This window comes from Alosa sapidissima, chromosome 12 (genome assembly GCF_018492685.1).
Source record: "Alosa sapidissima isolate fAloSap1 chromosome 12, fAloSap1.pri, whole genome shotgun sequence".
Taxonomy (NCBI): Eukaryota; Metazoa; Chordata; class Actinopteri; order Clupeiformes; family Clupeidae; genus Alosa; species Alosa sapidissima.
Window position 1 is genome coordinate 16,217,558 of NC_055968.1, and position 24,088 is coordinate 16,241,645.

The 24,088-nt window shown below is 43.4% G+C and overlaps 1 protein-coding gene across 1 annotated transcript; it reads right to left on the bottom strand.

The window, feature by feature from the left end:
- Positions 1–2,535: 2,535 nt before the first annotated feature.
- On the bottom strand, positions 2,536–21,084 carry podn (podocan). Its single transcript, XM_042057096.1, has 12 exons — positions 20,739–21,084; positions 19,928–20,630; positions 18,469–18,486; positions 17,877–18,274; positions 15,992–16,085; positions 15,082–15,146; positions 11,102–11,211; positions 10,627–10,783; positions 10,294–10,409; positions 8,451–9,108; positions 6,460–6,608; positions 2,536–3,688 (listed from the first exon to the last, which is right to left on the bottom strand). The coding sequence occupies exons 4-12, from the start codon at positions 18,228–18,230 to the stop codon at positions 3,493–3,495; spliced, it is 1,899 nt and encodes a 632-aa protein (XP_041913030.1). The 5' UTR covers positions 18,231–18,274; positions 18,469–18,486; positions 19,928–20,630; positions 20,739–21,084; the 3' UTR covers positions 2,536–3,492.
- Positions 21,085–24,088: the final 3,004 nt, after the last annotated feature.

Below are 24,088 nucleotides of genomic sequence, written 5' to 3' on the forward strand. Positions count from 1 at the left end.
CTAAACCCCTTCCTCTCCCCATCTGCAATGCTGTGCATTATGCTGCTTCTCCATATGCAGACACAACACCAGCTTAGCAAAGAGTGGAGGAAATCTCCCATTTTTCTGATCTTTGCCTTATGAGAATAAGAGCTCAAATCGTGAGAGAGAGCAAGAGAGACAGTAAATGAGAGTGTACTATAGAGAGAGCTTGGGCCATCAACACTGCCACCACCACCCACCCCCGACACTCACACACACACACAGCCAAAGCCAAGTTGAGCCGATCCCCCCCCCCCATCCCCCCCCCATTTTCAGCCACACGGCACAGACACAAGCCCCCACTGACAGTGATTTGTCCTTGTCGGCTCGTCTGGTCAGCCCCAGTGCCCCCTGCTCTCCTGCCTCCGTGCCACTCTGGGACAGGCTGCACGCACGGCAACGCAGACGCCTCTGGCCCCTCAATTTCTGATAATGTGCCGGATTACCAGCAGATGCTGGCACTGCTTCTCCTCCATAATGCACTCGGGAGAACTCGCCGGCGTTGCCATGGCAATTAAGCGAATGAGATTTAAATCCCCCCTTCCGTGATTACAAATGGCGCTCACAGGTAGAAGACCTGTTTCTCTTTTGCATTTTTTTCTCTCTCTCTGTTTTTTTTTTTTTTTTTTTAAGTCAGGTCAGGATGTTTCATTTTTTAATAGAGCCACTGGCGTATTACAGCTAATGCACTTGAATTTTGTCATGTTTTTTTTCTTACTTTTCATCCAGAGGGCATTTCATTAGCCAGCTACCATGTGGTGTGAAGTTACATGGAATGTCACACTAAAGGGAACAATGTCACCACAGTTCTTTGTACCTCTTTCATACACCCAGTATGACAGCTGCAGATCTCACAAGAATAAACCTCACGTGTCTGGTTGGGTTCTTAACTTCAAAAACCTTCTGAGGAAGGTGGAAAGTGCCCTCACATTTGAATGGCGCATGACCTCCTTTTAAGCTCCAAATGACGTTCAGTCTCAGTGAAGAAGTATCACAATGATTCAAATGAGATTTTCCTCTGTCTTACTTCCGTCCTGTATGCCACTCCAATAAGTCCTCTGTTGCTTGTTCTGAATCTTCTTTTTCTCTTGCTTCTTTTTCAAACTCCCCCCTGCACTGACTGTTTTTTCCCTCTCCCAGTCACCCTGTCCCTTACTAGATACAGTATACAGTATAGTGAAAAAGAAAATGAAAGTGTTCCCATTACTCAGATACATCCTTTTAGATCTTCTGTCAAAGACAAAGGCTACTCTAAAGACTGGCCTTGCACCAGACACAGGGCAGCACTTCAGTGGATGGGGAAGCAAATGGCTCACTAGTGCAGTGGTGAGCTCTCTGTGATTGGTAGTAGCTTTTTTTCTCAATCTGTCAATCTGAAAAAAAAAAATAATATTTATCAATAAAATATTTTATACATAACATGACCACTGTGATGAATATTAGAGGACCTCTGAGTTGACAGACGGCAGCAGGTATAGGGCTGTATCGTGAGTAAACACAAAGTCCTTTTAGGCAAGTCCCTCCACTCAACGGCCATATTGCAACGCATTTTCGGCAGAACTGCACATGCGCAAGGCTTCACGACACCAACCTCGCTCCAGCTGCAAAATCCCAACACGATTGGCACGATGCATTCACAACATACCACATGATTGGCATGATGTATTCACATGTCACTTTTGCCGACGGAAGGGGCGGAATATGTGTAGACGACTGCCATGTTTGTGTTACGAACTAACCCTATACATTTCTATGGGAGATTTTTTGAGCACTGTCTTTTCATTTGTAAACATCCTTACCTGGCAGGGGCAAGTACCCCTGGCTGCAGCTTGCAGATCGGGGCTGGGCTCAATGTGGGGCAGAGCGCAACATTAAGCTCAGCCCTCGTTGACCACATCAGCCCACGTCGACTATGTCAGTCTATTTACCTGGTTTCCATATTGTCTCCAGAGTTCAAAGGGCGGTGGTGGGGTGTTTAAGGAATTGGGCTAGGAGGCAGTAGCCTGAAAAGTTGTGGGTTCAATACCTGGCTTCCACTATCAGGGGCGACGCCAGGGGGGAGTTAGGACGATTCTAAGGGCCCAGCACTGACTATATATAATACTATATATTATTGGGGGAGCCCATAATTATTGTCAATTGTGGGCTCAAATTTTCTAGCAGCGCCCCTGCCCTGTCCACCATTGTGCCCTTGAGCAAGGCACTTAACCCTAAGTTTCTCTGGGGACAGTGTCCCTTGTGATATAATTGACATGTGAAAAAGTTTCTGCTAAATGAATAAATGTAATGTAAATGTAAACCTTAGTCTCTAATGCCTTAAGATCTGCTAGGAACAGTCTCTGAAAACCAATGGGCTTCAACCTCCTGGCTTGTCTCCCATACTCAGCGTTGGAGGTTCAAGTACATTGCACTGAGACTGCGATTCTCACAATTCAGGTAATCCAGACTAAGAGCGACTCTTATTCGGAATACACTTACAAGGAGAAGAGGAAAGGAGGAGTGTACAATACATCATTTATCTGCCAAGAATTTTATTTTGAATGCAAAAAAGTGTAGAAATATGGTAATTTGTCAGTGAATCAGATGTCACATGAGTGAATATTTCTACATACCATACAAAAATAGATGTAATCTTTATTCGCAAAAGAAACCCCACATGTACTGCACAAATAAAGGACAAGAAGGTTTGAAAAACACAGACATGTGTAACTTTGCAATAGCATGCAATAGCCTAGTGTCTATGCAGAATGGATGAATCTGGCTGAGAGGCATCTGGCTCATTAATGACAAGACCTAAAGGTGACCCTGCTGCTCAACTAGTCCAACTTAATTGACCCCTCTGGGAGCATCAGTAGCCCTGATTCTAGTCACACTGATTACTAGTCCCATCATGTATTTGATCGCCACAATCTATGGCCCTTGCTCATGGCATGTATGCATTTTACGATATATATTTAATTATATATCATTTATTTATCTTGTGTTGTTTGACCATCCTCTTTCTTAAATCAACTTTTTGCATGAGATACAACTCAAAGCCTGCTCTGTGTACAACTCTCTTCTGTGGTGTCCCCACAAGCAAAATAAACACATCAGCAGTCATCCAAGGTGAACACAAAGATGAGAAGAGGGGGAAAAGGAAGTCCTGGTCTGGTATCCTGCACCAGCCACAAAGGGGGGAAACAAATTCCTTCAATACAACTGTTTGCTAATAGCCCAAAATCTGCATAGTCTCTCTATTGTAATCACAACCTGCATCAACTCATCTGAACTGCTCTCTTTCTCCCCCACTTCCCCAAATCACAATAGTCCAAGTCTGTGTACTTAAGAACTGAAGAGCTCAGGTTGAAGCGGTCTGAAGAGCTCGGTTTTTTAGGAGGCTCTCATTAGGCGTAGAGACTTAACGACACACAGGGCACCAGGATCCGTCTGGAACTGTCAATGGCGGCTCGTCTTCACAGTCGTGTGGGTTTAGGCCTCGCTGTCGTCACTTTGTCCTCCTCCTCCTCCTCCTCCGGCCCTGTCCCAATTCGCCAGGTCTTTTTCTTCTTCCTCCCCAACGCCAGGGCCTTGGGCTGCATTCCCATAGCCGATATCCAGCACTTGCAGGTGCACCAGGTGGGCGAAGGAGCTCTCTTTCACGGCATTCACTGACAGTGGGTTGAACCTTAGCAGCAAAGAGACAGGAAAGATGGGGGGTGGGGTGGGGCATAGAGGGAGTAGAAGTAAATGCTATGATCTTGTGTGCGAATTTTCTATCCATCAAATGCACAGTCTAAAACCTCATATATTTATATATACAGATGAGATGTTTCAGAGTCAGTGTGCAAACATTGTTTTCAGACTCTTCGTGCCTCAAGATAAAACAAGGTAAAAACTGTAGAAGACATTTAAAAATAATTAAAATTAATATTAGAAGGACAAACATTAAAAGGACAAAAATAAATATTTAAGCATTATGACCTGCGATATCACCACTCTTGATGACTCATAGAATGGCTCTTGTCCAATCAGAAATTAATTAGTTACAGTAGTTAGTTAATTAGTTAGACCAGATCTAACTGTTGTATAAAAAGGTTTGGCATTTGGCATCACTGAGCTGGCAATGCTGAATTTTAAATATGCTTCAGTTATTCAACTGGAAGCCAATAACAGATGCACACACAGTGAAACATCAGGGAGATGCTCAGGCAATCAAACTCTCAGGTGGTGCACTTCATTATCACAATCATTAACAGCTCATTAAACTAAGCTTTGAGTAAATCCGAACATTTGAAGGCCAGTGGAGAGACCAACGGAGCAGACAGGCAGGCAGGCATCGTGACCCTGCTCTTTAAAAAAAAGAGAAAGAAAGATAAAAATCGAATTAGCCGAGAGATGTTCCAGTCCTTGGAGATGGAAAAAAAATTAAATGCCCGTCCGTTTCCACAGCACTTCAAGGTTCAGTTTGACCTCATCGGCAGTAAACTGCACACTCTCACGGAAGCATCTTCCATTAGGGCCAGAGGCCATTTCCACTCCGCAGCACCAGGAACGAAAAAAAAAGAGAGAGAGAGAGAGAGAGAGAGAGAGAGAGAGAGAGAGAGAGAGAGAGAGTGGAGTAGGGTAGCACAGTTGTGGTGGACAAGCCTGTAGTCACCGTGAGTCATCGTAGTCATGTCAGCCAACGCACATGCCAAGTTCACAAGAGGGAATGCATTCAGAAACACACACCCACGCGCATGCATGTGGCCACGCATGTGCAATTAAATACACCCACATCCACTGGAGACGAACAAACACAAAACATGGACGCAATCAGCTGTTCAGGAAATATGAACAGAAACACTCACACATATTGACACAACACAGATAAACATATACACACGCGTGCGCACACCCACAGATAAATGCTCCACACACTTACAAGTGGAGACAAAAATTTTCAAATTCAAATGCACAGAAAAAGACACAAACACACACGCACACAGGCGCAAGTCGCGCATATACACAGACACACACACACACACACACACAGTAATATAAAGACACAACTATAACACAACTATTGATGTGTTGCTATGCAGAGGGCTCTCAGAATAGTTCTCCAGCTGTGAAATCAGAGCAATGAAAACAAAAAAAAGGCCCATCCCCACAGATGTGGCTGCGGACAAACACACAGCACTTCAGCTGAAACTGAATCGATACAAAGAAGATTAGTGCGGCTACGCCTTGCAGTGGCACGCAAATTGTCATCTCCGAACACTCATCGGCACTTGCAGGCCGACTGGGAGAGAGTCAATAACACAACTCTGAATGAACCCATTTCACTCCTCATTCCCTCTCTTTCTCTCTTAAACACACACACAAACCAATATGTGCAAACCACAACAAAACTTTGTGAGTGTGAATGTGTATGGGGAGGTGATCGGGTCCACCACCATCTGAAAGCTGGATAAATATTACATAACTATGAGATAAATACCAGCCAAACAATCAGCATACTGCAGCACAAGGACATACATCATGCAGATGGCTTTCATCACATTTGTTTGTCTTTTACTCTCTCTCTCTCACACACTCTCTCTCTCTCACGCACACACACACACACACACACACACACACACACACACAGTCTTTCTTTCTTTCTCTCTCTCCCTCCCATACACACACACACACACACACACCCAAACACATACACAGTGCTGTGAATGAGGTAATAGAGAATAGTGCGAGTGGACTGGACTCCAGACCTATCACTCTCACTCCAAACACGCAGCCAGAAGAAGAAACTTCACACATGCTCACACCCTTCCCAAGTCTAATGGCAGAAATCAGCCCAGAACTGATCAGAATCCACTATTTTCTTCGCTTCACTGAGAAAGAGTATCAGTGTGGATATGTTATTGTATTTGCATTTAGAATTATTTAGTAATTTTACACGTCTTCCATTACATGTTATATCATATACATCACATGCTCATATGTATGTGAGCTGAGGATCTAGTTCCAAAAAATGAACCAGAGGAATACATGTTTGGTTAGCAGGTGTGTGTGTGTTTTTGTGTGTGCTTGTGTGTGTGTGTGTGTGTGTGTGTGTGTGTGTGTGTGTGTGTGTGTGTGTGTGTGTGTGTGTGTGTGTGTGTGTGTGCATGTGTGTGCGTGCTTGTGCCTCTGCCTGTGCGTGCGTGTGTGCGTGCGCGCATGTGTGTTTTGTGTATGTGTGTGTGTGTGTTTGTTTGTGTGTGTGTGTGTGTGTGTGTGTGTGTGTGTGTGTGTGTGTGTGTGTGTGCGAGAAAAAGAGAGAGAGAGAAAGTTTGTGTGTGTGTGTGTGTGTGTGTGTGTGTGTGTGTGTGTATGTGTGTGCCTCTGCCTGTGCGTGCGTGCGTGCGCGCATGTGTGTTTTGTGTATGTGTGTGTGTGTGTGTGTGTGTGTGTGTGTGTGTGGTTCAGACACACCTCAGAAAGATGCCCTTGATGTTGGGCGTGCCGTCAAATGCGGTGTCTGGGAGCCGGCTGATGCGGTTGTTCTGAAGGTGGAGGAACTCCAGAGACTCAGGCAGGTCCGGCGGGACATGAGACAGCAGGTTGCCTGACAGATCCAAGGTCTGCAACGCATATCAACACATACAGACACACATAATCAGGACATGCACACACATACACACACACACACACACACAAAATCACACACAGAATATCCTGACACAAACAAATCCACAAACATCTGGATCTCAGACAGAGAGAGAGATAAACAGAGGGAGAAAGAGAGGAAGAAAAAGAAAGAAAGAGAAATAACACATACACATAATCTTGACATACACACACTCTCTCACCAAATGGTATGTCAACTGCATAACTATGTTAAATGCCTGCCAATCATTTAACTAGATGGCCATTTGTGAAAATAATTGTAAAACCACTATTATTTATTACTCCAAATGAAAGATTTCTAAGAAGTCTCATGTCATTCTAACCCCTGCGCACCGTTTCCAAGAACATCACAATTACATCCATCAATGTTCACTCTGATTCAATCATCTGTGTTTGGTTTAAAATGTTTGTGTTCTAACTGTACCACTACCTTCAGAGGCAGTCATTTTCCACTGCGTCACCTCTTTCTCTCTCAGTATATCGCTCCTTCCCTTCTTCCTCTCTTCCCACTCTATCTGTTCATCCCTTCCTCCCTCACCATCAATACATCCCCCCCTCCTTTCTTCCTCTCCTCCCACTCTCTCTCCCTCCCTCTCTCCCTCTATCCCTCCCTCCCTCCTATACCCTCAGCACTCTCTCCCTTCCTTCTCTTTTCCCTCCTTCTCTCTCTGGGTCATTCCACGTCATTTCAACCAGGGCCCACGCACTTAGGTCTCAAAAAATTCAGAAAAAATTACCAGGTGTACCTATGTTACCCAGGAGACACACTGTAAAATTACTTTTAAGTAAGATCATTAGTTTCCAAGATCCAAGGTTCCAAACCAAGATAGTTTCCAGCCAGTTTTACAGGGGGAGGGGGGTGTCACAAGTCTGAAAAATCATTTTGGTTCTCATTTTCAGAGCACCCAAACACCTTGTGGGAATATACAAATATTTTTTAAATATTTGTTTCTTTATTCTCCATGATCCCTTCTTTTTTAAAAACACAAATTTGATCTCAATGATGCATTTTGCCCATGTTCAGGGTGGAAAAGAAAAAAGAAAAATTTGCATAAGACCAGTCAAATTGGTGTCTTTAAAAAGAAGGGATCATGGAGAGTGAAGGAAACCATATAAAAAAATCTTTGTATATTCCCACAAGGAGCGCTCTGAAAATGAGAACCAAAATTATTTTTCAGACTTGTGAGGTCTGCTGTTCAGACCCTGAAGGAATTTATGTTCTGTTCATTGCTTTTTGTGAGAGTGTTTCTACTTATCTCAATAAGGGAAATAAATTAAGAGCCTATGTTGAGTACAAATATGTCTTCTGAAGGCCTAAACAGAGCCCAGCCAAAAACTCCAATAAAATTTTGATCAACTTTGAGGGACAGCTATGACCATGCAGGATCATACAGACCAAATGTGACGATTTGGCTACCTACTATTCCTATTTATGTACCAGCATGCACCATTTGAGCCTCCTACATGATTTAGTTCTTGTGCTATGGGCTTGTGAACTTTGACAAAAAAGAGGCTGAACAAAATCGACACCCGCCTCCCCCTGTAAAACTGGCTTTACAGGGGGAGGCGGGTGCCTTTTACATAAAAGTCATTTTACAGTGTGTGTCCTGGATAACATAGGTACACCTGGTAATTTTTTCAGAATTTTTTGAGACCTAAGTGCCTGGGCCCTGGTGGAATTGATGTGGAATGACCCCTCTCCATTCCCCCCTTCCTCCTTTTCTCCCTCCTTCTCTCTCTCCATTCCTCCTTTTCTCCCTCCTTCTCTCTCTCCATTCCTTCCTTCCTTTCCTCACCGTCAGCTCAGTGACCTCCTGCCACGCTCCCTGGTAGATGGAGTTGAGCTTGAGCTGGTTGTTGGCCAGGTTGATCTCCTTGAGCTTGCTCATGCCGGCCAGCGCGCCGTCGGGGATGCTGTTCAGCTGGTTGTCCTTGACCTTGAGCACCTGCAAGCTCCGCGGCAGGCCCAGCGGCAGCGCGTGCAGACCGTTGCCCGACAGGTCCAGCCGCTCGAGCAGCCGCAGCTTGCGGAAGGCCTCGCGGTGCAGCCGCGCGTTGGTCAGCCGGTTGTAGCTCAGGTTGAGCTCGGTGAGCGTGTAGAGCAGGATGAGGTCGTTGCGGCCGATCTCGGCGATGCGGTTGTGCAGCAGCATGAGGGTCTTGGCGCGGCGCGGGAGGCCGCGGGGCACGCGCTCCAGCATGTTGTGGTACATGTGCAGCGTGTGCAGCTTCTTGAGGCCGCGGAAGGCGGTCGGCTCGATGAAGCGCGAGCGCAGCTGGTTGTTGTGCAGCAGCAGGTACTCCAGGTTGCGCACCTGTATCAGCGCCGAGGCCGTGATGCTGCGGATGGAGTTCTTCTCCAGGTGGAGCACCACCAGGTTGCGTGGGAGATTGTCAGGAACCTCCGTCAGGTTGTTGTTGGATAGGTCCAGGTACTCCAGGCTCCTCAGCTGACTAATGCCGGGAAGTAAGAGTAAGAGACAATATGTGCTCCCATATGAGAAAGATCAATAAAATGTATTGTATTCATCTATGTAGTATGATAAATGTATTCATCTATGTAGTATGATAAATGTATTCATCGATGTAGTATGATAAATGTATTCATCTATGTAGTATGATAAATGTATTCATCGATGTAGTATGATAAATGTATTCATCTATGTAGTATGATAAATGTATTCATCGATGTAGTATGATAAATGTATTCATCTATGTAGTATGATAAATGTATTCATCTATGTAGTATGATAAATGTATTCATCGATGTAGTATGATAAATGTATTCATCGATGTAGTATGATAAGTGTTAACACACAAGTCCTTCCTAATACACTCAGGAAAAGATGTTCTTTGTGCTACTGGCTGGGGAATTCTCACAGCTTGAGGGTGATCAACAACCAAGCCTAATTAACATAATACATCAAGAAGCAGGATAAAACAGCAATGCACAATTAGCTCGAGGCAATACATGTACATGCAGCATGCTGTACCCAGGATGCGTGAAGGCCTTCTAGTTATTATACATGGCAATCGCATAAATCCTACTGTATATTTTCTTTGCAGACCGTTTATGCTAAGAGGATTAATCAAGGTTGAAATACCGCTATGGAGTACAATTATGAAGGTTAAAACATCATAATGGACTGAGCTAACTAGGCAACAGCCAAACGTTTTGCCTTGCAAACACCCACAACAGCACAGGTTCCCCTGAAAAATGATCTAGAGTTTGGTAATTAACAAGATATATTGGCAATGATGATGTTATTCTGCTGAGCACAAAACCACACCGCAAATGGCCTGGGAGGCTGTTGGAAACAGGTGTGTGTATCTCTCCATCACATAATCATATCAAGACTCATTTAAAATAAAATGATTTTACGATTTTCAAAAGTGTAGAGTTACATTTTATTTTAAAATCAAAATTTTACTAAAATGTTATTTTAGATTTCACTAAAATCAATGAAAACCTATACATTACAAAGATGGAACAAAGACAGGAGAAGGAGAAAGAGGGATGGGAGGTAAGGAGAGAGAAAGTATGGCTTCCCACTGAATCAAATCATGAAAGTATAAGGCTACATTCACATTATTCGCTACATTTCTCCAAAAGCAAAAGATCTGCTTTTATTCATGTACCTGAAGGTCTCATTGTCCATGCCATCGTTGCTGAGGAGGTTGTTCTGTAGACAAAGCTCCCATAGGTTGGAGAGGTTCTCAAAAGCGCCTGAGGGAATCTTGACCAGCTTGTTATTCTGAATGCAAACAACCCACACAAAGTATCGTTGTTATTTTGCTTTAATGCTTCTAAACTGTGCTGTTACTTGAGCAGCGTAAAGTGTGCATCTCAAATTTTACAAAGCCTGTCCAAATCAGTGGGGTGGATGTGACTGCTTGTCAGTTGTCACATGATGAAGAGTGTCCTTTTAAGATGTAGCCTTAGGGACGTGTGTGCTTTTGAGAGGGATTCACCTTTAGGTGGAGCCTGTAGAGGGCAGGGGGGAGGTTCTTGGGGACCGAACGCAGGAAGTTGCTGGACATGATGAGGATTTCAAGGCTGCTCGAGCCATTGAACATGTCTTCAGGGAGGCCTGCATCTGTCAGCTTATTGTTATGTAGGTACACTGATCTATAGGAGGGAGAGTCAAAAGCAAGTGGACACACACACACACACAGTATATAAATAACTTATTCATTGCCTGTATAAGTACATTTATATACAGCATTATAAAAGATCATCCGTCTGTTTGATTGATTGCAAAAATAAATTAAAATAAATTGAACCTATAAGCAGTACAATGTTCTTGCATCAAAACATCTGGAAGCTGTAGAGTCACACCTGGCATGAGCTCTGAATTTAATTGGATTTCAAATCATGTGAACCAAAGAAATAACACTGAAATAACAAAGAAATAATCAGCACAGACTAAGCAGCAATTATCCTTACTTGAGGCCTGGCTTCTGGCCAAACGTGTATGGGTAGATCTTGGTAAGTTGGTTGGCAGCAAAGTCTGCACTGACCAGAGATGGTGGAAGGTGCTTTGGAGCTGCGGTGAGCTTCGGTACAAAGTGACAGAGTTGGAGAGGGTTAGCACAGGGCCATCAGGAGTTCAGACTTAAGATGTCCAGTGGTAGTTCAGGCTGTCTTTAGACTTAAGAGAGTTATATGCCAGCATTTGTCCACACATAGAAGCATCCTGGACATATAGTGGCTGGGACATCCACTCTGATAAGAAGGCAATGTTTGAACTTTTGGTAACACTTTGCGGTAAGGGTACATTGAATTATCATGAATTCATGCTAATTAATCATTCATCAATTAATTCACACATCAACTAAAGCATTAAGTAAGGAGGGCACATCATTATGAATTATAATCTATTAAGCATGATCATGATTATTTTTTTTCGACAAAAAAGTGGTCATCACTGCAGTTCTCTAAACAGATTTAATCTTAATATCATGTAATCATGATGATCATGTTTAAGAAATCATAAATCATAATGATGTACCCACCGTACCTAATGCTTTAGTTGATGTGTTGTTCATGCATTAAGGTTATGAATGAGAGACTATGAACTCATGTAAATTCCTGATGATTCATAAGATACAAAGGAATGAAGTAATGCATAAATCATGAATTAATTCATGCATGAATTCATGATAATTCATGTACCCTTACCTTGATTTGATGAAACTCAAAAGCTCTATGATTTAGATTTTTGGTATTTGTATATTCTATGTTTATGTGTAATTGTTTACATAATTTATATTCAGTACAGAATAATAGATAAGATAAGTTGATTTGTTGATTTGTGATTCAAGTGAAGCTCTAGTCTGTGAATGCCAACATACATCTAAGATCTGGGTGCATGTGTGTATATACACAGCTGTTAAGTTCAGCTGCATTCAGCTGGTTGAGCTATTCAGCCGGTTGAGTGTCTGTGCAAGCAAAGACCCACAAATGGAGGCTTTTAACCTGCTCTCCAACTGACACATCACAGGGCTATCACCATGACTCATAGGCTTTTAGCTGGCCTGAATCACGGTACATTTAGGTCCATTTTGTGTGGTTCTCAGGAACAGTGAAGGTACAGGGTCATTCCACGTCAATTCAACCAGGGCCCACGCAAAAATTACCAGGTGTACCTATGTTACCCAGGAGACACACTGTAAAATTACTCTTATGTAACTTTCCAAGATACATATTGATATTGATGTCAATGGGGCATTTTGCCCATGTTCAGGGTGGAAAATAAAAAAGAAAGATTTGCATAAGACAAGTCAAATTGGTGTTTTCAAAATGAAGGGATCATGGAGAATAAAGAAAAACATATTTAAAAAATCTTTGTATATTCCCACAAGATGTTTGGGTGCTCTGAAAATGATAACCAAAATGATTTTTCAGACTTGTGAGGTCTGCTGTTCAGACCCTGAAGGGGTTTATTTTCTGTTCATTGCTTTTTGTGAGAGTGTTTCTACTTATCTCAGTAGGGAAAATAAATCAAGAGCCTATGTTGAGTGCAAATATGTCCAGCCAAAAACTCCAATAAAATTTGTATCAACTTTGAGGAACAGCTATGACTATGCAGGATTATCCAGACCAAACGTGACGATTTTGCTACATACTATTCCTATTTATGTACCAGCATGCAAAATTTGAGCCTCCTACATGGTTTAGTTCTTGCACTGTGGGCTTGTGAACTTTGACAAAATCGACACCCCCCTCCCCCTGTAAAACTGGCTGTATCTTGGAAAGTATTGATCTTACATAAGAGTAATTTTACAGTGTGTCTCCTGGGTAACATAGGTACACCTGGTCATTTTTTCAGAATTTTTTGAGACCTAAGTGCGTAGGCCCTGGTTGAACTGACGTGGAATGACCCTACAAAGAACACAATGAAATGGTGAAATGAGAACACACACAATGTCTCTCATATTCTCACCATGAACATAGGAAACGTAAATCACTCTGTGGTAGAGCACACGAGTGGTGAAGGAGAAATCAGGCCGAGACAGCAGGTTTAAGAGGGCTCACGGTGTTTTATTTACAACGTGAAAAAATAATCCAAAAATACAGTCCACTTCCTATTCGCACCCGACGTGAAGTAAAAAGAAAGACAAACAAAGCATTTAACAGATATGAATATTTAAAGGTCTCTTATGGCTAGGCTACATGCCACTATATAAAGCAGACCTGACCGCAGGACTCACACCAGCCCCTTACCGCGTGTCACAAAACATCGAATTCCTGCATAATGAAAAGCCGGCATTTAAATGGCCAATTAACTAATTACTTCCGTCGACACCGGCAAAGTCTAAAGACCAAAAACGGGCACACCGCCCCTACCTGGCGGACATCTAAAGCAAACATCATCACATATTTCCATACCACACCCCCAAAAACACATGATCAAATATTAAGCAACATTTCTTGCGCGCAAAGGAACACGCCCAACACATTAAACACGCCCAAATAATAATTCATGAAATTGACATAACATACATCTTTAATTAAATAATAATCAAACAATCATAGTGCGATGTGCTGCTGAGGCGGCACATCGTCACATACTCCGAATGAGGTAAACTAGGCTGTCTGAATAGCAATGACTGACATGATACTTTTGGCCCAAACCAATGACAGACACACCATCTCTATCTTTTGACTTGGCACACTGCCTCTCATATAGATGATCATAGGCCATTCTATTGCAATGAAGATGAAACAGTTGCAGTGTAGATAAGCAACAAAGCATTGACATGCGACAAATGGTCTAAATGGAATAAGAACAAGGTATTGAAGATCTAAGATCCCCCTGTCGCTGTTGATGATGGCTTTGCCTTTGCCCTTGGGTCTGTGTTAGTTGAAAACAACATGTACACTGCACACACACACACTATAAATGAGCCAGGTGCTGTTTGGACAGGTTTTAGAAGTAATAAAAAGAGACCCTTGAGCATGTACACACTAAAAGATACTGGGCCCCTGACACAGATCACATCAAGTGGATCTGCACCACCTCACGGCCATGTGGGGTCACTGATTCACTTGGCTACCTTCTGACAGACACCTTAAGGCTCTGAGAGAGAGAGAGAGAGAGAGGGAGAGAAATAGAGAAAAAGAGAAAGAGAGAGAGAGAGAGAGAGAGAGAGAGAGGGAGAGAGGAAGTTTGACAGCTTTAGGGCGGCATGTGTCTGCGAAGCTTAGGGCACTGTCAAAATCCCCCAAGATCCTCCAGGATCTCTCTCACACACTCATCCTTTTTAAGTCAGAGAGCAACAAATCTGTCCATCACAACCCAACGTCCAAAAGGCTGCAGCAGCGCTAGCAGCAGTGTTTTAGATCCGAGGACTTGGCACAGACATCCGCAGAGTGATTAAGCTTTCAAGCTGGCATGGGTGGTGGGGTGGTTGGGGGAGTGGGGAGGGGGTGGGGGGGCTGATGGCTGCTGCCACTCTGCCCCTTGGTAACAGCTGGCTTGAGGCTGCTCAGAGCAGAGCAAACCAGGGCAGAGTGGCAAGGTCTACGGGCTGTAAGCTGCCATCAATTTTTGCCCAAAGGTTGTGGTATTTGGGATTGCGATGGGAAGAAAAATGGCAATTTATGATGCCAGAGAAAACACATACACACACACGCGCGCACACCACAAGCACACGCACACGCATACCCATACGCACACGCGCACACACACACACACATACACACACACACACACACACACACGCACACACACGCACGTGCACACACACACACACACGCACACGCACACGCACACGCACACGCACACGCACACGCACAATGAAAGAAATTCACAATATATTTCCAAACACTTATTCCAACCATTACTGAGGAGTGGATGTCCAGCAATTTCACGAGCATGCCACTCTCTCTGTAAGTGGTATTCACAAATGCTGTCAACTCACCTTATTATTTGCCAGATACAAGTAATTTAGTTGTTCCAGCACTTCAAACCCTTCATCTTCAAGACCTTGAAGTAAACACACACACACACACACACACGCACACACATAAATGTGTGTTGTAAATATCTCAACATGGAATTCAGTAAAGAGAAAAAGGCAACAAATGGAACAAATCTGTGTGTCAGAGGTAAAACATGGCACCATTTATGGGTTCACTAAGTCAAAACAGTGCAGGAAGGCATTTCTGCTGGAAAAACCCACATGACACAGCCCAGTCCTAGCAGAGCTGAATCTACATCCAGCGAGGGTGTGTGCCCAGCTTTAACTGAATAAGCCCACGATTTATCCCTCCTCCTGTAACGGTTCCTTAAAGGAATATTCTGTACTTTTTTCTTAGCCTTTCCAACATTTCACATCCGTTTCACACTGCCAGTGACCAAAGACAATCATGTCAACACATATCACTGGATTTAAAAAAGGAGGGAAAAATCTTTTTATCATTATTATTTTACTTTAGGCTGTACTGCAGCATAATGTGAACTACTAGGAAAGCTTTAATAGTTGAACCATGGCAATTGTTGACTTTTCCAAAACACACCACTGAATTGTGCATGGACATATTGAAACCCTGAAAAAGGAACAGATTATTCCTTCGTGTGCTGCTATTCTAAGTGCTAAGGAAGATCAGTTTGGCATTTACCACAATGGGTTTGGTAACAGGACTCATTTATTCCTATGCTTTGCAAACCAACAAGGATTCTTCATCAGATTCATCGTCATTACATTGACGTCATGCCTGTTGTAATCTACTGCATTGTAGATAAGATCAAATAAAACGAAGCAATATAAAAATGTAAGCAGTAAAAAAACAAAAATGTCATTCTATGTCGTTCTATGCTCTAGTCGTTACCTTGAGTAGTGAGGCGATTGTTCTGTAGGTTAAGAGTTTGCAGTTGGTGGAGGCGTGCCAGATCGTCTGTGGTGACCTCGGTGATTTGGTTATTCTGGGCAACATAGAGGGGAGAAGATGCTTGAGGGCACTGCAGCAGTATGGGCAGGAAGAAGAGTGCACTCGGTTCAATGGAAGATGGACAAGCCCACTCTCCACACAGCACTTACCCTTCTGTACAGCTTTCAACACACTCTCTCTCACACACACACACACACACACACACACACACACACACACACACACACACACACACACACACAGAATCACACACAACCACAACCACACACACATGCACACGCACACGCACACACACACAATAGCCTCAAACCAATGCATTAAGGGCAGCTGGGTAAGTGGTGAAGGACAAACAGCCATAGGTCACCAGATGACTGCCTCCTACCTCCTGGTTCCCTGTCAACACTTGGATTCAATATCCATTCTTGGATAGTATTAACCCTAATCAGGGCTGTTTACCTGTATACTCTTCAGCTTCCTGGAGCATGGGGAATGATTGGAGAACAACATGCTTCAAAGGGAAGCGTCTTCGAAATGACAATTCCACTAATATATATATAAATATCATTAAGCCTTTGGGGAAAAGCGGTCATGACATGAAAAAAGGCATAGTTGACCAGAATATTTAATGTGTGTGTGTGTGTGTGTGTGGGCGGGGTTTGGGGGGGGGGGGGGGGTGGCTATGGCTTCTGCAATTGTCTACACAGTTCAGTTTAAAAATGGCTATATTTTTTCAAATTGTCCAATAGGCTAATCATTCTCACATGATGGAGAGAAAACATTGCAATCTGTTGTCTTGTGGACAGTCTAATCTATATAATGTAAGCAAGCGCTGTAACAAAATTGATTTCACAAAAATGTGCACACCTACATGTCAACTGCATTGACAAAGTCTTTCTAAATTGATTGTGCATATGTTTCTATAAACAATGCACAAATTGACATATACCATTGATATTGCTAGTTCCTAGGCCTGGAGGCTGGCGGATACCTTCCATCAGTGGTGCCAGTATAACACTGAAAAGATATGAATCGACACAACAAAGTGAAAATGCTTTAAAGAGAAGGTGTCTTTGACATCAGTTATTTCAATGGAACATCAGTGTTCAGAGCATCTTTGTTGTATGCTACATTGATTCAATTTAAAAGGACTATGTAATCAGACGTGAAGTACTTATGAAGGGGATAGGTTAAGAGCTCCATCTGTTGCATGCTTGATTAAACACAGTTGATACATGTAGATGAAGCATGTGCTGAATTATGAATGTCTTACTGTATTGAGAAAAATAATTAAACTAAAGAAAAAGATTAAAAATAAAGATTGTGTTGCATTAACAACCTCAGCTGCCAAGGGCAATTTATTGATTGTGACTATTGCTTGACTAACCATATGTCTAGTAATTCTCTACTGAAGTATATCAGTTACTACTTGTAAATGCTTAGATGTTTGGCTTGAGTTAAAAGAACGTGAGTGCAATGCAGCAACACGTAGCCATTATTTGGAGTGATGTGTTGTGACAGATGGTAACCGTGAGCATCAAGAGCACCCGATCCCATCTAAAAACAATAGGCCTCTAGTCTTGGTCATAAACTACTCACACAAAATGATTTGGGATACACTATGTGTTATTGGAAAAAGGACCTATTGGCTTCCACTTTGAATGCTACAATTAGGGAATGCATTGATTGAATGACTGGAGTGGACCTTAATGCCCCATATGACTCTTCTGTGCACATCAACCAAAGCACTCTAAACTACCCCCTTTACATACAAACACACATACATACACATACACACACACACACACACACACACACACACACACACCTGTAGAGAGAGCTGACGTGTGTCCTCTGAGAGGTCGCTGGGGAAGTCAGCAAGGTTGACCCCAGCACAGTCCACCGCCCCCTCGTTGGTGCACGTGCATTCCTTCGGACAGCTGGGTGTCGCCTTCTTCTTATTCTCCCCTCCACCTCCTATTCCTCCTCCAGTGCCGCTCTGCACCACCGTCACGTCCTCCTCCACCTCCTCCAGTCCGTCCTCGTACTCCTCCTCTTCCTCGACCACCTCGTACTCCCCCTCCTGCAGCTTTCGCAGCGAGGGCTGGAACTGGCACAGCACCAGGGCCCACCCCAGGGTCACCAGGCAGAGCAGCTGCAGAAGGCCTCCGTGTCGGCCCATGGCTGCCCCGCCGACGCCACCAGCGCTCCCTCTCACTCCACAGGCTTTGGGGGGGGGGGGGGTGGGGTGGTGGTGATAGGGGGGTGTCAGAGGAACAGATGCTTCCAGATCAGTCCTCAGACACACACACACACACACACACACACACACACACAAACAAACACGCACACACACACACACAAACACACGCACACACACAAACACACGCGCGCGTATACGCCGAGCAGCCTCCTCCTACCGTCACAAATGCAGAAACCTGAGGAGGAGGGAGACATCAGAAAGAAAATGAGCCTCTTCATTTTTAGTGCCACCGAAAGTCATTGTGCTGCTCAATTCATCCGAAGAGACGGAATGCACAAATTCAATGAAAATTGCCCAAGGCCAAGTCTTCCATTTAAACCATGCGCTGCATTCTACACTTTAAATGACTCATGAATGCACACACACACACACACACACACACAACAAAAGTTAACACTGTGGTGTACAACATTTTAGAAATACAGAAGTAAGAACATAAAGATTGCTGGGCAATTGTTCGGAGCTCAGCTCTTTCTCTCATTCTCACTCGTCCTCACCGCAAGGTGAGAAGGGCGCACTCACTCACTCTTAGCATTGGTGGGTCTAATAACAAGTAGTCTCTATGCATCAGCATGCAAATCTTTTCCATCAAAACCACTACAGCATGGCCCTGCTCTAGTTGTATTCATTGCACGTGGCTTTTTACACTTCACTTTGTGTTCAGCAATCCAATGATTTTTACGTTGCCTTACATGGGAGGCAAGTGAGCAGTCGGCCCCTAAAGGAAGAACTGCTCCAGGCTGCTTATTTCGATGACTCTCTCCCTTGCCACCCTGCAGCTCCCCAGGAAAATGAAAGCAACCAGTGGAGGCTTTCTACACTGGCTGGTGTCCTGGTGCGATTAGACACTCTCCCTAGTGAGGGTGGGCTGAGTGTTGTGGCCCTGCTGGTTCCCTGTCCCAATCTACTGAGCCACGCTGAGCTGAGCTGAGCTGAGCTGAGCTGCACCTCCACGCTAGTTTGGACAGCTGCAGCTCACCCTCACAACACACACACTCGCCAGCCGCACTCTGCTTCCCGGTAATGGGCTCACACATAAACAACCTGACACCGGGACATGCACTGAGAGGTGAACTACTACGGCTGAGTATGTAAAGGTGTGTGTGTGTGTGTGTGTGTGTGTATGAGAGAGAGACAGAGAGACAGAGACATGCATGAGCTCCACTTAAACCAGTGAGTCCTGTCCATCACTTGTATTTGGTAATTCAGTGTGTGTGTGTGTGTGTGTGTGTGTGTGTGTGTGTGTGTGTGTGTGTGTGTGTGTGTGTTGGGGGGGGGGGGGGGGGGGCATTTTACTAGAAAAAAAAGGCTACCGCCCCACAAGATCAAGGCAGCTCTGCAGTAAAAGTCAATCAATTTAACTTGCAATAAACAGAGAAGTCATTTCAAAAGCAATGACTCTCACAGTTACGACGATCAATATTTTCCTGCTTTTATACTCCCTGCTGTAAAACACGCTTTCAGCAAGCAGAGCTCATTCCATAAAACATATGAGCTACTGGAGTCAGTCCACATTCTCTCAGAATCTGGAAAAGTTAGACAGGGAGTCACACGCACACACAGACACACACACAAAGCATTTTAACACACCCACACATACAGTACACACACCATACCTTCTTCTCCTATAGGTTAAGGGCAACCCTAAAGACAGCGATGAAGACTGAAGTAGCCTCTGTAGTCCATGTCCATTGCAAGAGGGTCGCTGGTGAAAGCTGCCGTCCCTGCTAGTCCCCTCCAGATGTGAAAGAGAGAGTGGGAGTGAAGGAAGAGAAAGCTAAGGGAGAACAAGCGGGAGGGGAGGCGATAACCGGTCCAGGGCCAAAACAAATCAACTTTCCTTTTCCTTTTTTTAACCCACACACACACACACACACACACACACACACACACACACACACACACACTTTTTTAAAATTCAGTAACAGGTCTTTTCCACACCACTTATGGAAGTGAATTAGGAAATATGAGTTAGGTCAATGCAAATAGGGAACCAACTTAAGAAGCTCCAAGTAACCAACAAAACAAAAGCTTCTACTTATAGAAGTCAAGCTGAACGCTAAGATAGTAAACATACCACTTCAAATAATTTCTAAAACCAGTAAAAAGACACACAGCACATGAAAGGCTTTACAAATCAGGAGAATAGGTAATCATAGGTCATAACCAATCCTTCCTGAAAAGCACAATTGTCCAAAAAAGTGGTTAACTTGTTCTGGAGTTACATCTCAGTGCACCCATTGCAGAATGACTCCCTGCTGAAACTTTCTTGCACCAGTTCCTGCTGGTGACGGGGCAGCACTTGAATCAATAACACATCTAGAAAGAATGACATGGGTAAGTGATTAAGAACAAACTTTTGGCAATCTATCCAGAGCAAAAAACACTTGAAAGCTTTCTCCATCAGTGCATTTCAATGGAGTTTACCTGATTTCTCTGCCTGGCACTCATCAAACTCAATTTCCCAGGAAACCTCTGATGCAAAAAGACAAACACTTCCTAGACACATATTTAGGGGAACACTTAAATCATTTTCTATTCAAAATCTGTCTTTTTTCCTCTCCTCTCTAAAGTTGAGAATTCACACAGACAGGAAATGGCCAGCATCTGCCAAAAAGACAGCAAAACGGATGTGAGCTAATGGTTCTTACGTGTCACTACCCTTAGATAGAAATTCTGCTTGTACATCTGCTTTCATTGTAATCTGCACAGCCTCACCGAAATAGTGCTCAAAGCCCCTGCCAGCTTACAACAAATATAAATAGGATCTCCACCAGTATGGGCCAATAGATTGGAAACTTTAAAAAAACGTTTACTCAATTTCAGATCCAAGGGAGACATAATTGTGATGTTATGTCATCAGTAGCTTATCATTATATAGTGTAGGTTGTTGGATAATTATCCTATGTTTGATCAGCATACATGGTTATCAGTATGACAGTACATCATATCACTGGAAAACTGCTTGATTGGGGCAATACTGTACATCGATAGGTTGCTGTAAAATATCAGGTCTCTGGTCTGCCTGTTTGATACACAGGTGGTGTTTGTGTTTTTATCACTCCTCATTTCATGTGAGCATGCCATGAACGTCACAGACATACTCCAGCCGCTTCCACTGCATCCTCATCCCAGCCAATGCATTTGTCGTCCCAGTCATTATACCTGTCAACGAGGGGAGAAAAAATAGCAACAGTCTAGACTACCTTCGTGCGTCTGAAATGTGTTTTACATCAAACTGACCAGGATGTATTATTTTAGCTGAGGCAGAGCGCTCTCTTCCAGGTGATAAAATAGTGTTCTCCCTTGTGCTCCTGTCTGCATGTTCGCTGAAGAGTTAAGTCAGGAGTTTTGTCTGCAACACCAGTTTGGCTCGGCATTAGGCACTAAATCACAGGAAAGCAAGGGATCCAGAGGGGCATTACAACTACTGTAAATACAAGCTGGAGCCGCTGATTAAAGCAGCGGGTTCAACTTCTGTACAGGGACGGTCCATCCCCTAGGGGAGAGAGGGAAGGGAGCAGGCACAGGGGCACACAAATCTGTCTAAATCCTCTTGCGAGGCTGGGGTGAGGCAGGATGATCTGTTACCTACGGGTTTCAGGGAGGAGAGAGAGACGTTCCAGGCCTAAATCTAAAACTGCGTCCAACATTTTTGCACTGTGGTGGCAGCCCATATAAGGCCTTTGGTGCTTTTAGTGGCCCCTACCTCTCATATCTAGGCAGGACGTGTTTTTTTTTTTATCTGCTTCCATTGGTCTCTCTCTTTCACACACACACAATCTCTCTCTCCCTCTCAAGCTCTCTCACTCTGGCTCAGAGTAATATCGGAGCATTTCCTGTGCATTTCTGTCCTGTCTCTCTCTCTCTCTTTCTCTCTCTCTCTCATGCAGCCGCAGGTGAATGCTATCTCCTCTGGGGAGCGACATGCTCCTCGCCCCCGTCCTGTGGAATAACACACATCATGGAAACCGTCCTCGTCTCCCAGAGAGGGAGCAGGCTTCGAGCTGAAGAGGCCCATTTACTTCCAGTTACCAATTTTTATTTATCTGTGAGGGGAAAAACAGGTGCAATTTCCAGGAATGGCAAAAAAAAGAATGCGCACTTCCCATCCTATTGTGTAAGAGGACATTGGAACAAATACAACATAAATGAGGAGTAAAAAGGAAAAGGGTCCATACACTTACCAACACCCTAATCTGTCCTAGTGGCCCATTAGATAAGGGCAAGTGATATTTTAGGAACCTCAGTTTGAAAGCTGTCAAAAAAAGATTGCATTAATACATTTGTAAGAAATGCAATCTACTTACACATCTGTAAATCTGTACCTGTGGTTGTACTATACTTTTGACTATCAGTGTGATGGGTCATTTATAACATCCAGTTGACGAGACGTTGACGGCTGTGAATGCCTCATATTATTAATCTCAGGGATTCTCTTTTCAATACGTTGAACCCTAACCCTGTCTGCAACACTTGCTTTATTGTTATTCTACATGTATTCACCCCATGGTACTTTACATGGTTGAACTGAACAAGCTGAAACAGTAATGTACGATTCTCCCCCGGCCAAATATGATAATAATCTTCAGGCATCTCCAACTCACTGCCCCACATTTCCTCTTAATTGGAACCAACTCAAGGACAAAAACAACAACCTCTAGGCTCTGACGTGAGGAATTCACCGCACTCCCCTGCGAACCGTCAGCTCTATACTGTAACTAATCAAACGTATGAAATCTGCAGCACGGAATGTATTCTCTACCACGTGTGTCATTCGTTCCAGTGTTGTTAACGGAGAGAGAGACTTCAAAAAGGTCAGCCTTACAATAATGATAATAATAATATAATAATAATAATAATAATAATAATAATCTTTATTTGTATAGCACCTTTCATACACAGAATGCAGCTCAAAGTTCTTTACATTTGGAGCACTTAATACAATTTGTGTCACCGTTCTTTACAGTATTAAATAACTAGTCCTCAATGTATTCGCTGTCCTTTCACCACTATGAAACATTAAAGCAGGTGGTGTCCTACTTGAAACATGACTGCTCTGCAATGCCTTTAGGAATGGAACCTAAAGGCCTGATTAAATAGTTTCCTACCATCTACTAATGGTGTAATTTTGTCTATGGTTTTGAAAATGGTGTGTCGGCGAGAGAGGTACATAATTTCTTAAAATTACGCTCAGTCCTCAGGCACAGGCTAAGCTTTTACAGTTAAGATAGGTAATTACTATTTTATGCTTTAACTAAACCACTGGCACAAAATTACACTGAAATGTTTTCAGGTGCAGGTGGGAGGAAAATTATCCTGAGAGTAATGAATTATTCATATTTATGATAGGTATTCATAATATTCATTTTTATGATAGGGCTATGTGAATATCAGTGACCTGCTTTCCCTGGACTCCTTCTCAGAGTGCTTTTGGCTCTTAACACTTTAATTACTGACCAAGTTCCTCGGGAGGAGGGGATCTCACATGTTTATTGCTAATCATAATATAAATAAGAGTAAACACGTCTCATATGGAAAGGTATGAAAAAAAGGGTCACCAACAGAGGGAGGATATAAGGATGCAAACGTCCTGTTTTTCTAGCCTCTGTTTACAGCTATGGAACATTTTTTTAACATACTCTTTTGATGTCTCTGAAGTGTGTATTCATTTTGTTTTTGTGACAAGGCACTGTTTCTACTAAACAATAGCTCAAACAGACACTCTGAGACAAATAAAAAATACTCATCTGCATCCACATCACTGGAAGGCAGCT